Source organism: Oncorhynchus clarkii, chromosome 21 (assembly GCF_045791955.1).
Source record: "Oncorhynchus clarkii lewisi isolate Uvic-CL-2024 chromosome 21, UVic_Ocla_1.0, whole genome shotgun sequence".
Lineage (NCBI taxonomy): Eukaryota > Metazoa > Chordata > Actinopteri > Salmoniformes > Salmonidae > Oncorhynchus > Oncorhynchus clarkii.
In genome coordinates this window covers 47,383,716-47,398,715 of record NC_092167.1, presented here as the reverse complement: position 1 = coordinate 47,398,715, position 15,000 = coordinate 47,383,716, and the positions used below count along the sequence as shown (strand labels likewise).

The window sequence follows — 15,000 nt, the reverse complement described above, 5'->3', positions numbered from 1 at the left end:
TTACTCTATTTGGAAACAGGTGAGACGAAATGCCTGGGGCACTACCAAGTACATGGAGCTGTACATCGTGGCTGACAGTACACTGGTAAGCTAGCTAGCCAACAACAAGTGGAGCTATTCGTTATTGTCCCTTTGATCAGAGCAGGGCAAGTGCGTATGTGTTTGTGTGTGTGTGTGTGTGTGTGTGTGTGTGTGTGTGTGTGTGTGTGTGTGTGTGTGTGTGTGTGTGTGTGTGTGTGTGTGTGTGTGTGTGTGTGTGTGTGTGTGTGTGTGTGTGTGTGTGTGTGTGAATGTATGTATGAATTTATGTGCACACGGTTGAGTGTGTGTGTGTGCGTGCGTGTGTGCGTAAAGTCAAGTGTGTGTGTCACATCCGTCCAGGGACGTCAACCAACCCATTGAACCATTGAGGTATCAAATGGACACGGGGAACATTGTGAACAATAATTATCTCATCTAACATCATGGTCCTCAATCATCCTCAACTCTGACATCATGGTCCTCAATCATCCTCAACTCGTTAGTAACATAATGGTCCTCACTCATCCTTAACTCTGACATCATGGCCCTCACTCATCCTCAACTCTGACATAATGGTTCTCACTCATCCTCAACTCGTTAGTAACATAATGGTCCTCACTCATCCTTAACTCTGACATCATGGCCCCCACTCATCCTCAACTCTGACATAATGGTCCTCACACATCCTCAACTCTGCCTACTTTGTGAAATAGTGTATAATTATGTTGCTGGCTGATGGGCTGAAGCACCTTTTCCTCACTGATAGAGAGCAGCGTAGAAGAGACCAGAGGAAAGGATTCGTCATGTTAATGATGAACGTTTCTAGTTGGGTCTAATGGTGGGAGACCGAGAGCTCATTACCAGTCCTAAATAGACAATGTGCTCCAGCCGGCCAGGAAGGAATAGATATGTCTTCCATAACGGTCTATTCTACGTTACAGTTGGCTACTGTTAGGTGCAATATGAATATGACGCCGTGGTAACAGTGCACGGCGGAGACCAATCAGAATACAGTATTTGGTCCACTCCTGTTCTTAATTGGTATCTACTACGATGATGAAGTGGGGGCAGAGATGGTGAAGTGGGACAGAGATGGTGAAGTGGGACAGGATTTCTCTTCTGGATCTCTCTTGTTCTATTGAGGACGCCCATTTAAAAAAAAAAATGTATTGTGTTTGGTTGAACATTTGTCACTATTGATTTTATATCTGCCACTGAATGCTATTCCATCTCCCTTTGTAATCTAGTATAAACGACAGAATAAGGACTACCAAAAAACCAAGCTGAGGATAATGGAGATTGCCAATTATGTTGATAAGGTAAGCCAGCGTGGTGATGTGTGTGTCTTAGATACAATCCGCAGGGGGAGTAAAGAGAGCTCAATTTATGTGTCAACAAAATGGATAGTGTATCAGGGCCGGGAGAGAGAGTCTGGTTTTATAAATCACCTACTGACATATCATTAAACTTCCACACAGTTCTCTGATATTTCTAAGATGAATTGTCTTTCTAGTCCTTTCCAATGTTACCCTTTGTTGTGTCATCAGAATGATCAAAGTGATTGAAAATGAAAATTGAAAATATTTGTTGCCGTGAGTGATATCTGTTGCCGTGAGTGTTGCCTGTTGCCGTGAGTGATATCTGTTGCCGTGTGAGATATCTGTTGCCGCGAGTGTTGCCTGTTGCCGTGAGTGATATCTGTTGCCGTGAGTGATATCTGTTGCCGTGAGTGTTGCCTGTTGCCGTGAGTGTTGCCTGTTGCCGTGAGTGTTGCCTGTTGCCGTGAGTGTTGCCTGTTGCTGTCAGTGATGCCAGGCGGTTGTGTTATGTTGTGGTTCAGTTCTACAGGGCTCTGAACATCCGGGTGCCTCTGATTGGCCTGGAGGTATGGAAGGAGAGGGATGAGTGCATCATTACAGAGGAGCCCAACACCACACTCTGGTCCTTCCTACAGTGGAGACAGAAGCTTAAGTCCCGCAAGAAGCACGACAACGCACAGCTACTGACGTTAGTAAAGATCACTAACACACACACACACACACACACACACACGCTCTTAACCCGACAGCAATTAAAATGATTATTTGTCACATGCGCCGAATACAACAGCCCTTAACCAGCAATGTAGTTTTAAGAAAATAGAGTTAATAAAATATTCAGTCAATAAAATAAAGTACAAAATAAAATAAAAAAAGTAACACAATGAAATAAGAATAATGAGGCTTTATACAGGGGGCACCGCGGGTCTATGTGCGGGGCTATATACAGGGGGCACCGCGGGTCTATGTGCGGGGCTATATACAGGGGGCACCGCTACCGGGTCTATGTGTTACAGGTTAGTTGAGGTAATTTGTACAGTGGCTTGCGGAACTATTCACCCCCCTTGGCACATTTACTATTTTGTTGCCTTACGACCTGGAATTAAAATAGATTTTTGGTGGGGTTGTATCATTTGATTTACACACCATGTCTACCACTATGAAGATGCAATTGTATTTATTTATTGTGAAATAAACAAAAAATAAGACAAAAAAACAGAAAACTTGAGCGTGCATAACTATTCACCCCCCCCACCCTAAGTCAATACTTTGTAGAGCCAGCTTTTGCTACAATTACAGCTGCAAGTCTCTTGGGGTATGTCTCTATAAGCTTGGCACATCTAGCCACTGGTATTTTTGCCCATTCTTCAAGGCAAAACTGCTCTAGCTCCTTCAAGTTGGATGGGTTCAGCGGGTGTAAAGCAATCTTTAAGTCATACCACAGATTCTCAAATGGATTGAGGTATGGGCTTTGACTAGGCCATTCCAAGACATATAAATGTTTCCTCTTAAACCACTTGAGTCTCGCTTTAGCAGTATGCTTAGGGTCATTGTCCTGCAGGAAGGTGAACCTCCGCCCCAGTCTCAAATCTCTGGAAGACCGAAACAAGTTTCCCTCAAGAATTTCCCTGTATTTAGTGCCATCCATTATTCCTTCAATTCTGACCAGTTTCCCAGTCCCTGTCTATGGAAAAACATGGTATTCTCGGGGTGATGAGAGGTATTGGGTTTGCGCCAGACATAGCATTTTCCTTGAAGGCCAAAAAGCAACATTTTAGTCTCATCTGACCAGAGTACCTTCTTCCATATGTTTGGGGAGTCTCTCACTTGCCTTTTGGTGAACACCAAATGTGTTTGCTTATTTTTTTCTTTAAGCAATGACTTTTTTTCTGGCCACTCTTCGGTAAAGCCCAGCTCTGTGGAGTGTACAGCTGAAAATGGTCCTATGGACAGATACTCCAATCTTCGCTGTGGAGCTTTGCAGCTCCTTCAGGGTTATCTTTGGTCTCTTTGTTGTCTCTCTGATTAATGCCCTCCTTGCCTGGTCCGTGAGTTTTGGTGGGCGGCCCTCTCTTGGCAGGTTTGTTGTGGTGACATATTCTTAAAATATTTTATATAATGTATTTAATGGTGCTCCGTGGGATGTTCAAAGTTTCTGATATTTTTTTATAACTCAACCCTGATCTGTACTTCTCCACAACTTTGTCCCTGACCTGTTTGGAGAGGTCCTTGGTCTTCATGGTGCCGCTTGCTTGGTGGTGCCCCTTGCTTAGAGGTGTTGCAGACTCTGGGGCCTTTCAGAACAGGTGTATAAATACTGGGTGAATTATGGGTGATAAATGCACGCACCACTTTTCACTTTTTTATTTTGTATAATTTTTTGAAACAAGTTATTTTTTTCATTTCACTTCACCAATTTGGACTATTTTGTGTATGTCCATTACATGAAATCCAAATAAAAATCCATTTCAATTACAGGTTGTAATGCAACAAAATAGGAAAAACACCAAGGGGGATGAATACTTTTGCAAGGCACTGTACATATAGGGTAAAGTGACCATGCATAGATAACAAACAGCGAGTAGCAGCAGTGTAAATCCCTCCCCCTGCCCAAAATTAGAACATCACAGCTCAGTTAGGTGTAATTAGAACATCACAGCTCAGTTAGGTGTAATTAGAACATCACATTACAGTTAGGTGTAATTAGGTGTAATTAGAACATCGCAGCTCAGTAGGTGTAATTAGGTGTAATTAGAACATCACAGCTCAGTTAGGTGTAATTAGAACATCACAGCTCAGTTAGGTGTAATTAGAACATCACATTACAGTTAGGTGTAATTAGGTGTAATTAGAACATCGCAGCTCAGTAGGTGTAATTAGGTGTAATTAGAACATCACAGCTCAGTTAGGTGTAAATAGAACATCGCAGCTCAGTTAGGTGTAATTAGGTGTAATTAGAACATCACAGCTCAGTTAGGTGTAATTAGAACATCACAGCTCAGTTAGGTGTAATTAGGTGTAATTAGAACATCACAGCTCAGTTAGGTGTAATTAGAACATCACAGCTCAGTTAGGTGTAATTAGGTGTAATTAGAACATCACAGCTCAGTTAGGTGTAATTAGAACATCACAGCTCAGTTAGGTGTAATTAGGTGTAATTAGAACATCACAGCTCAGTTAGGTGTAATTAGAACATCACAGCTCAGTTAGGTGTAATTAGAACATCACAGCTCAGTTAGGTGTAATTAGGTGTAATTAGAACATCACAGCTCAGTTAGTTGTAATTAGAACATCCCAGCTCAGTTAGGTGTAATTAGGTATAATTAGAACATCACAGCTCAGTTAGGTGTAATTAGAACATCACAGCTCAGTTAGGTGTAATTAGAACATCACAGCTCAGTTAGGTGTAATTAGAACATCACAGCTCAGTTAGGTGTAATTAGAACATCACAGCTCAGTTAGGTGTAATTAGGTGTAATTAGAACATCACAGCTCAGTTAGGTGTAATTAGAACATCACAGCTCAGTTAGGTGTAATTAGAACATCACAGCTCAGTTAGGTGTAATTAGAACATCACAGCTCAGTTAGGTGTAATTAGGTGTAATTAGAACATCACAGCTCAGTTAGGTGTAAATAGAACATCACAGCTCAGTTAGGTGTAATTAGAACATCCCAGCTCAGTTAGGTGTAATTAGAACATCCCAGCTCAGTTAGGTGTAATTAGGTATAATTAGAACATCACAGCTCAGTTAGGTGTAATTAGAACATCACAGCTCAGTTAGGTGTAATTAGAACATCACAGCTCAGTTAGGTGTAATTAGAACATCACAGCTCAGTTAGGTGTAATTAGGTGTAATTAGAACATCACAGCTCAGTTAGGTGTAAATAGAACATCACAGCTCAGTTAGGTGTAATTAGAACATCCCAGCTCAGTTAGGTGTAATTAGAACATCACAGCTCAGTTAGGTGTAATTAGGTATAATTAGAACATCATAGCTCAGTTAGGTGTAATTAGGTGTAATTAGGTGTAATTAGAACATAACAGCTCAGTTAGGTGTAATTAGAACATCACAGCTCAGATAGGTGTAATTAGAACATCACAGCTCAGTTAGGTGTAATTGGAACATCACAGCTCAGTTAGGTGTAATTAGAACATCGCAGCTCAGTTAGGTGTAATTAGAACATCACAGCTCAGTTAGGTGTAATTAGAACATCACAGCTCAGTTAGGTGTAATTAGAACATCACAGCTCAGTTAGGTGTAATTAGGTGTAATTAGAACATCACAGCTCAGTTAGGTGTAATTAGGTGTAATTATGTGTAATTAGAACATCACAGCTCAGTTAGGTGTAATTAGAACATCACAGCTCAGTTAGGTGTAATTAGAACATCACAGCTCAGTTAGGTGTAATTAGAACATCACAGCTCAGTTAGGTGTAATTAGAACATCACAGCTCAGTTAGGTGTAATTAGAACATCACAGCTCAGTTAGGCGTAATTAGAACATCACAGCTCAGTTAGGTGTAATTAGGTGTAATTAGAACATCACAGCTCAGTTGGGTGTAATTAGGTGTAATTAGAACATTACAGCTCAGTTAGATGTAATTAGGTGTAAGTATGTGTAATTAGAACATCACAGCTCAGTTAGGTGTAATTAGAACATCACATTACAGTTAGGTGTAATTAGGTGTAATTAGAACATCGCAGCTCAGTTAGGTGTAATTAGGTGTAATTAGAACAGCACAACTCAGATAGGTGTAATTAGAACATCACAGCTCAGTTAGGTGTAATTAGGTGTAATTAGAACAGCACAACTCAGATAGGTGTAATTAGGTGTAATTAGAACATCACAGCTCAGTTAGGTGTAATTAGAACATCATACCCCAGTTAGGTGTAATTAGAACATCACAGCTCAGTTAGGTGTAATTAGAACATCACACCCCAGTTAGGTGTAATTAGAATATCACAGCTCAGTTAGGTGTAATTAGAACATCACAGCTCAGTTAGGTGTAATTAGAACATCACACCCCAGTTAGGTGTAATTAGAATATCACAGCTCAGTTAGGTGTAATTAGGTGTAATTAGAACATCACAGCTCAGTTAGGTGTAATTAGAACATCACAGCTCAGTTAGGTGTAATTAGAACATCACAGCTCAGTTAGGTGTAATTAGAACATCCCAGCTCAGTTAGGTGTAATTAGGTGTAATTAGAACATCACAGCTCAGTTAGTTGTAAATAGAACATCACAGCTCAGTTAGTTGTAATTAGAACATCCCAGCTCAGTTAGGTGTAATTAGGTGTAATTAGAACATCACAGCTCAGTTAGGTGTAATTAGAACATCACAGCTCAGTTAGGTGTAATTAGAACATCCCAGCTCAGTTAGGTGTAATTAGGTATAATTAGAACATCACAGCTCAGTTAGGTGTAATTAGAACATCACAGCTCAGTTAGGTGTAATTAGAACATCACAGCTCAGTTAGGTGTAATTAGAACATCACAGCTCAGTTAGGTGTAATTAGAACATCACAGCTCAGTTAGGTGTAATTAGAACATCGCAGCTCAGTTAGGTGTAATTAGAACATCACAGCTCAGTTAGGTGTAATTAGAACATCACAGCTCAGTTAGGTGTAATTAGAACATCACAGCTCAGTTAGGTGTAATTAGAACATCACATTACAGTTAGGTGTAATTAGGTGTAATTAGAACATCGCAGCTCAGTTAGGTGTAATTAGGTGTAATTAGAACAGCACAACTCAGTTAGGTGTAATTAGGTGTAATTAGAACATCACAGCTCAGTTAGGTGTAATTAGAACATCACACCCCAGTTAGGTGTAATTAGAATATCACAGCTCAGTTAGGTGTAATTAGAACATCACAGCTCAGTTAGGTGTAATTAGAACATCACACCCCAGTTAGGTGTAATTAGAATATCACAGCTCAGTTAGGTGTAATTAGAACATCACAGCTCAGTTAGGTGTAATTAGATGTAATTAGAACATCACAGCTCAGTTAGGTGTAATTAGAACATCACAGCTCAGTTAGGTGTAATTAGAACATCACAGCTCAGTTAGGTGTAATTAGAACATCACAGCTCAGTTAGGTGTAATTAGAACATCACAGCTCAGTTAGGCGTAATTAGAACATCACAGCTCAGTTAGGTGTAATTAGGTGTAATTAGAACATCACAGCTCAGTTGGGTGTAATTAGGTGTAATTAGAACATTACAGCTCAGTTAGATGTAATTAGGTGTAAGTATGTGTAATTAGAACATCACAGCTCAGTTAGGTGTAATTAGAACATCACATTACAGTTAGGTGTAATTAGGTGTAATTAGAACATCACAGCTCAGTTAGGTGTAATTAGGTGTAATTAGAACAGCACAACTCAGATAGGTGTAATTAGAACATCACAGCTCAGTTAGGTGTAATTAGGTGTAATTAGAACAGCACAACTCAGATAGGTGTAATTAGGTGTAATTAGAACATCACAGCTCAGTTAGGTGTAATTAGAACATCATACCCCAGTTAGGTGTAATTAGAACATCACAGCTCAGTTAGGTGTAATTAGAACATCACACCCCAGTTAGGTGTAATTAGAATATCACAGCTCAGTTAGGTGTAATTAGAACATCACAGCTCAGTTAGGTGTAATTAGAACATCACACCCCAGTTAGGTGTAATTAGAATATCACAGCTCAGTTAGGTGTAATTAGGTGTAATTAGAACATCACAGCTCAGTTAGGTGTAATTAGAACATCACAGCTCAGTTAGGTGTAATTAGAACATCACAGCTCAGTTAGGTGTAATTAGAACATCCCAGCTCAGTTAGGTGTAATTAGGTGTAATTAGAACATCACAGCTCAGTTAGTTGTAAATAGAACATCACAGCTCAGTTAGTTGTAATTAGAACATCCCAGCTCAGTTAGGTGTAATTAGGTGTAATTAGAACATCACAGCTCAGTTAGGTGTAATTAGAACATCACAGCTCAGTTAGGTGTAATTAGAACATCCCAGCTCAGTTAGGTGTAATTAGGTATAATTAGAACATCACAGCTCAGTTAGGTGTAATTAGAACATCACAGCTCAGTTAGGTGTAATTAGAACATCACAGCTCAGTTAGGTGTAATTAGAACATCACAGCTCAGTTAGGTGTAATTAGAACATCACAGCTCAGTTAGGTGTAATTAGGTGTAATTAGAACATCACAGCTCAGTTAGGTGTAATTAGAACATCACAGCTCAGTTAGGTGTAATTAGAACATCGCAGCTCAGTTAGGTGTAATTAGAACATCACAGCTCAGTTAGGTGTAATTAGAACATCACATTACAGTTAGGTGTAATTAGGTGTAATTAGAACATCGCAGCTCAGTTAGGTGTAATTAGGTGTAATTAGAACAGCACAACTCAGATAGGTGTAATTAGAACATCACAGCTCAGTTAGGTGTAATTAGGTGTAATTAGAACAGCACAACTCAGATAGGTGTAATTAGAACATCATACCCCAGTTAGGTGTAATTAGAACATCACAGCTCAGTTAGGTGTAATTAGAACATCCCACCCCAGTTAGGTGTAATTAGAATATCACAGCTCAGTTAGGTGTAATTAGAACATCACAGCTCAGTTAGGTGTAATTAGAACATCACACCCCAGTTAGGTGTAATTAGAATATCACAGCTCAGTTAGGTGTAATTAGAACATCACAGCTCAGTTAGGTGTAATTAGATGTAATTAGAACATCACAGCTCAGTTAGGTGTAATTAGGTGTAATTAGAACATCACAGCTCAGTTAGGTGTAATTAGAACATCACAGCTCAGTTAGGTGTAATTAGAACATCACAGCTCAGTTAGGTGTAATTAGGTGTAATTAGAACATCACAGCTCAGTTAGGTGTAATTAGAACATCACAGCTCAGTTAGGTGTAATTAGAACATCGCAGCTCAGTTAGGTGTAATTAGAACATCACAGCTCAGTTAGGTGTAATTAGAACATCACAGCTCAGTTAGGTGTAATTAGAACATAACATTACAGTTAGGTGTAATTAGGTGTAATTAGAACATCGCAGCTCAGTTAGGTGTAATTAGGTGTAATTAGAACAGCACAACTCAGATAGGTGTAATTAGAACATCACAGCTCAGTTAGGTGTAATTAGGTGTAATTAGAACAGCACAACTCAGATAGGTGTAATTAGGTGTAATTAGAACATCACAGCTCAGTTAGGTGTAATTAGAACATCATACCCCAGTTAGGTGTAATTAGAACATCACAGCTCAGTTAGGTGTAATTAGAACATCACACCCCAGTTAGGTGTAATTAGAATATCACAGCTCAGTTAGGTGTAATTAGAACATCACAGCTCAGTTAGGTGTAATTAGAACATCACACCCCAGTTAGGTGTAATTAGAATATCACAGCTCAGTTAGGTGTAATTAGGTGTAATTAGAACATCACAGCTCAGTTAGGTGTAATTAGAACATCACAGCTCAGTTAGGTGTAATTAGAACATCACAGCTCAGTTAGGTGTAATTAGAACATCCCAGCTCAGTTAGGTGTAATTAGGTGTAATTAGAACATCACAGCTCAGTTAGTTGTAAATAGAACATCACAGCTCAGTTAGTTGTAATTAGAACATCCCAGCTCAGTTAGGTGTAATTAGGTGTAATTAGAACATCACAGCTCAGTTAGGTGTAATTAGAACATCACAGCTCAGTTAGGTGTAATTAGAACATCACAGCTCAGTTAGGTGTAATTAGAACATCACAGCTCAGTTAGGTGTAATTAGAACATCACAGCTCAGTTAGGTGTAATTAGGTGTAATTAGAACATCACAGCTCAGTTAGGTGTAAATAGAACATCACAGCTCAGTTAGGTGTAATTAGAACATCCCAGCTCAGTTAGGTGTAATTAGAACATCACAGCTCAGTTAGGTGTAATTAGGTATAATTAGAACATCACAGCTCAGTTAGGTGTAATTAGGTGTAATTAGGTGTAATTAGGTGTAATTAGAACATAACAGCTCAGTTAGGTGTAATTAGAACATCACAGCTCAGATAGGTGTAATTAGAACATCACAGCTCAGTTCGGTGTAATTGGAACATCACAGCTCAGTTAGGTGTAATTAGAAAATCGCAGCTCAGTTAGGTGTAATTAGAACATCACAGCTCAGTTAGGTGTAATTAGAACATCACAGCTCAGTTAGGTGTAATTAGAACATCACAGCTCAGTTAGGTGTAATTAGGTGTAATTAGAACATCACAGCTCAGTTAGGTGTAATTAGGTGTAATTATGTGTAATTAGAACATCACAGCTCAGTTAGGTGTAATTAGAACATCACAGCTCAGTTAGGTGTAATTAGAACATCGCAGCTCAGTTAGGTGTAATTAGAACATCACAGCTCAGTTAGGTGTAATTAGAACATCACATTACAGTTAGGTGTAATTAGGTGTAATTAGAACATCGCAGCTCAGTTAGGTGTAATTAGAACATCACAGCTCAGTTAGGTGTAATTAGAACATCACAGCTCAGTTAGGTGTAATTAGAACATCACAGCTCAGTTAGGTGTAATTAGAACATCACATTACAGTTAGGTGTAATTAGGTGTAATTAGAACATCGCAGCTCAGTTAGGTGTAATTAGGTGTAATTAGAACAGCACAACTCAGATAGGTGTAATTAGAACATCACAGCTCAGTTAGGTGTAATTAGGTGTAATTAGAACAGCACAACTCAGATAGGTGTAATTAGGTGTAATTAGAACATCACAGCTCAGTTAGGTGTAATTAGAACATCATACCCCAGTTAGGTGTAATTAGAACATCACAGCTCAGTTAGGTGTAATTAGAACATCACACCCCAGTTAGGTGTAATTAGAATATCACAGCTCAGTTAGGTGTAATTAGAACATCACAGCTCAGTTAGGTGTAATTAGAACATCACACCCCAGTTAGGTGTAATTAGAATATCACAGCTCAGTTAGGTGTAATTAGAACATCACAGCTCAGTTAGGTGTAATTAGAACATCACAGCTCAGTTAGGTGTAATTAGAACATCACAGCTCAGTTAGGTGTAATTAGAACATCACAGCTCAGTTAGGTGTAATTAGAACATCACAGCTCAGTTAGGTGTAATTAGAACATCACAGCTCAGTTAGGTGTAATTAGAACATCACAGCTCAGTTAGGTGTAATTAGAACATCACAGCTCAGTTAGGTGTAATTAGAACATCACAGCTCAGTTAGGTGTAATTAGAACATCACAGCTCAGTTAGGTGTAATTAGAACATCACAGCTCAGTTAGGTGTAATTAGAACATCACAGCTCAGTTAGGTGTAATTAGAACATCACAGCTCAGTTAGGTGTAATTAGAACATCACAGCTCAGTTAGGTGTAAATAGAACATCGCAGCTCAGTAGGTGTAATTAGAACATCACAGCTCAGTTAGGTGTAATTAGGTGTAATTAGAACAGCACAGCTCAGTTAGGTGTAATTAGGTGTAATTAGAACATCACAGCTCAGTTAGGTGTAATTAGGTGTAATTAGAACATCACAGCTCAGTTAGTTGTAAATAGAACATCACAGCTCAGTTAGGTGTAATTAGAACATCACAGCTCAGTTAGGTGTAATTAGAACATCACAGCTCAGTTAGGTGTAATTAGAACATCACAGCTCAGTTAGGTGTAATTAGAACATCACAGCTCAGTGAGTCTGCCAAATACACGCATGCACACACACACACACACACACACACACATGGCACAGCTTGACTGCCAAACACACAGTCATCCGTAAACAGTAAATTGGAGGCCTCTTCGCTGGAGGTAATTAGTTTCCAGATAGCACCTGGCTAGTGGTTCTAATTTTAAGGAGCAGCTTTTTTGATTTGTTTCGGGAATCTTAAGTGACAACAAGCTCCGAGAGACGTCATTGCATAGCCCCCCTGAGGCGCTCTGAGAAAGGTCTCAGGAAAGGATGTCATCCTTCCACTACTGGACTGTTCTCTGTAATTAAAGTGCATCGTCCCAGATCCCTCCGTGCCCGAGCGCGTCCATACTGAACTGAGAGAGAGAGAGAGAGAAAAAAAATGAAGGTGAAGTGATTATTTTTTCTTCATTTCCCGCTGACAGGGGAGTGATATTTAAAGGGACCACCATAGGGATGGCCCCGTTGGAGGGGATGTGTAGCCTGGAGAACTCTGGAGGCATTAATGTGGTGAGTTGGGTAGCTAGGGTGGAGGAGAAATGTGTGTGTGTGTGTGTGTATGGCTCCTCACATTATGTATAGTGTGTGTGTGTGTGTGTTTGTGTGTGTGTGTGTGTGGTGTGTGTGTGGTGTGTGTGTGTGGTGTGTGTGTGTGTCGTGTGTGCGTGTGTATGGCTCCTCACATTATGTATAGTGTGTGTGTGTGTGTGTGTTTGTGTGTGTGTGTGTGTGTGTGGTGTGTGTGTGTGTGTGTCTCCATACCTGTGTGTTTCTGTGGGCCAGAGAAATCGATAGCTCTTCCACACTTGATTAGCCTCTAATAGGCTCTACTGGTTCAGTTCTACGAGGTAGTGGAGGATAGTGTGATCCTAACATGACAGCAGGTATATATATATCCACGACCCACCTAGACACAACAGCACTGAGAAATGGAAAAGTTTAGACTGGTTCCTTGTGATGTCCCACTCTGACGTCCTCTCAATGCAGTTTCAATTTAAAAAGTTTACTAAGGTAAGGGGTCAGGTTAGGGTTATGGTTATGGTTATGGGTAGGGTTAGGGGTTAAGGGTTAGAGTTTAGGGGGTATGGACGTCCCAAGGAATCCCAGATAGCCACTAGCCAAAGAGAAAAGGCATGGGAGAGGTCTTGGTTTGTGGGGTGTCAGGAGCAGCGTGACCTCAATGGATTAGGTCATCCTAGTTCTTTGACACAGACCGACCCCCCCTAAATTAGTGATTAGTATTCTCTGCCGTTCAGCTGGACTCTGAATAGATTTACATTTCCCTCGATGTACAACAGTTTATCACCAACCACGTGACATCAGACAGTAGACCAGGTAGAACAAGCATGTGCGGGGCTATATACAGGGCGCACCGCGGGTCTATGTGTTGGTCCGTTTCAGTGAATTGTAAGATAGTCTGAAAGTGAAAGATTTGTGAAAGCTTTTTAAAGCTGTTAAATTGAGACTAGGTGTTTTTGCTGTTAATTCTTAATCCCATACAAATGAGTCCTTTTGCTAATGTGGTCCCTCAGGACCATTCGGATTTACCCATCGGAGCTGCCGCCACCATGGCCCACGAAATCGGACATAATTTTGGGATGAGCCACGACCACGAGGGCTGCTGTGTGGAGGCGACTGCGGAGCAAGGGGGCTGTGTGATGGCTGCTGCCACCGGGTAAGAATTAACAGGTTTTTAGATCCAAAATGGTCACCTAGACATCCAAGATGGCCGCCTCTCTAAAGAACACACTCTGAAACTGAACATGATGGCAACTGTTCACAATGGTATTCTGCATTGTGGATCTTTGTAATGTTTGCTTTCTTTTCGCCAACAGGCATCCATTTCCCCGGGTGTTCAGCCGCTGCAGTAAGCTGGACCTGGACAACTACTTCCAGAAGGGAGGGGGGATGTGCCTCTTCAACATGCCCGACATGAAGGACCTGGTCGGGGGAAAGAGGTGTGGCAACGGCTTTGTGGAGGACGGAGAAGAGTGCGACTGCGGAGAGCCAGAGGTGAGACAAGCCTGCCGCTCTATTAGCCGTTAGGATCCCTCACCTCAGACACGCCGAGCGACTTAGCGTATCGTCGCTTGTGTCAATCGTCCAGAATCCTTTGAGTCGGTAAAACTATTGTTTTATTTTTTTTTAGAGACTTTGAATTGTTGTTTTTACTTTTATGGAATTACAGTTAAGTAAGTAAAACCTCTTTGGCTTAATTTGTGAGGAAGTGTGAATTGAAAACAGGGAGAGGTCAAATTCTAGCTGACAGAAATGCTGATGATGTGGAGGCTGTTTTGACTTAAATCACAACTGGCAGTGAGTCGGCGTCGGCAGATACCGCAGCCGTCTGACAAGAAGCCACCTGTTTTGACACGGCACCAGAATGCTCGCTTCATGGTGTCGTCTTTTAGTATCCTGTCGCTTCAGAAGAATTGACGTTATTACGCATTGCCACACACGCAGACAAACGTATGCTTGGCAAAAAAAACAACTGTTTTTATTTCCAACCTTGTCAATCATATCCCAACTTTCCCATTTCTCAGCTCTTCCAAGGAACTTTTTTTAAATTATTTTGCTATGGAAAGTACGCTATGAAAACTGTCTAGTACTGGAAGTCACCTTGACGCATTCTGACTGGAACACTGATTTACTCTAAACACCACAGGGGGTATGTCTGGGAGGTTGATGTAGTGTTTCTTTTCCTCTGTGTAGTCTCTCGCTTTCTCTCTCTCTCCCTGATCCATTCTCTCCCTGCGGTATAATTGCCGTTTCTCATCCTTCAACTCCCACGTCGAGTTTAGAATATCTGTGGCTCGACGACGGTAGGGAACGCCATGGCAACGGGGAAGAGATGTCATTTTCATCTCTGTGTGGCAGCGTTCTGTGCGGTTGGATGTCTTTTTCCACTTCCTCCATCTCCAAAACTTTGACGTGTTGATCAGTGCTGTCACCCCAACGCCACAACTGGAG

At 40.7% G+C, this 15,000-nt stretch overlaps 1 protein-coding gene across 2 annotated transcripts in view; it reads left to right on the top strand.

Annotated features, from left to right (window-relative positions):
- Positions 1 to 15,000, top strand: part of LOC139379105 (ADAM metallopeptidase domain 19a) — a 203,415-nt gene that overhangs the window by 164,972 nt on the left and 23,443 nt on the right. For both annotated transcript variants that reach the window (XM_071121927.1, XM_071121926.1), the window contains exons 7-12: positions 20 to 85; positions 1,269 to 1,340; positions 1,862 to 2,028; positions 12,456 to 12,540; positions 13,563 to 13,705; positions 13,866 to 14,043. In XM_071121927.1, the coding sequence (XP_070978028.1) occupies positions 20 to 85; positions 1,269 to 1,340; positions 1,862 to 2,028; positions 12,456 to 12,540; positions 13,563 to 13,705; positions 13,866 to 14,043 (711 nt within the window). The remainder of the gene's footprint in view (positions 1 to 19; positions 86 to 1,268; positions 1,341 to 1,861; positions 2,029 to 12,455; positions 12,541 to 13,562; positions 13,706 to 13,865; positions 14,044 to 15,000) is intronic.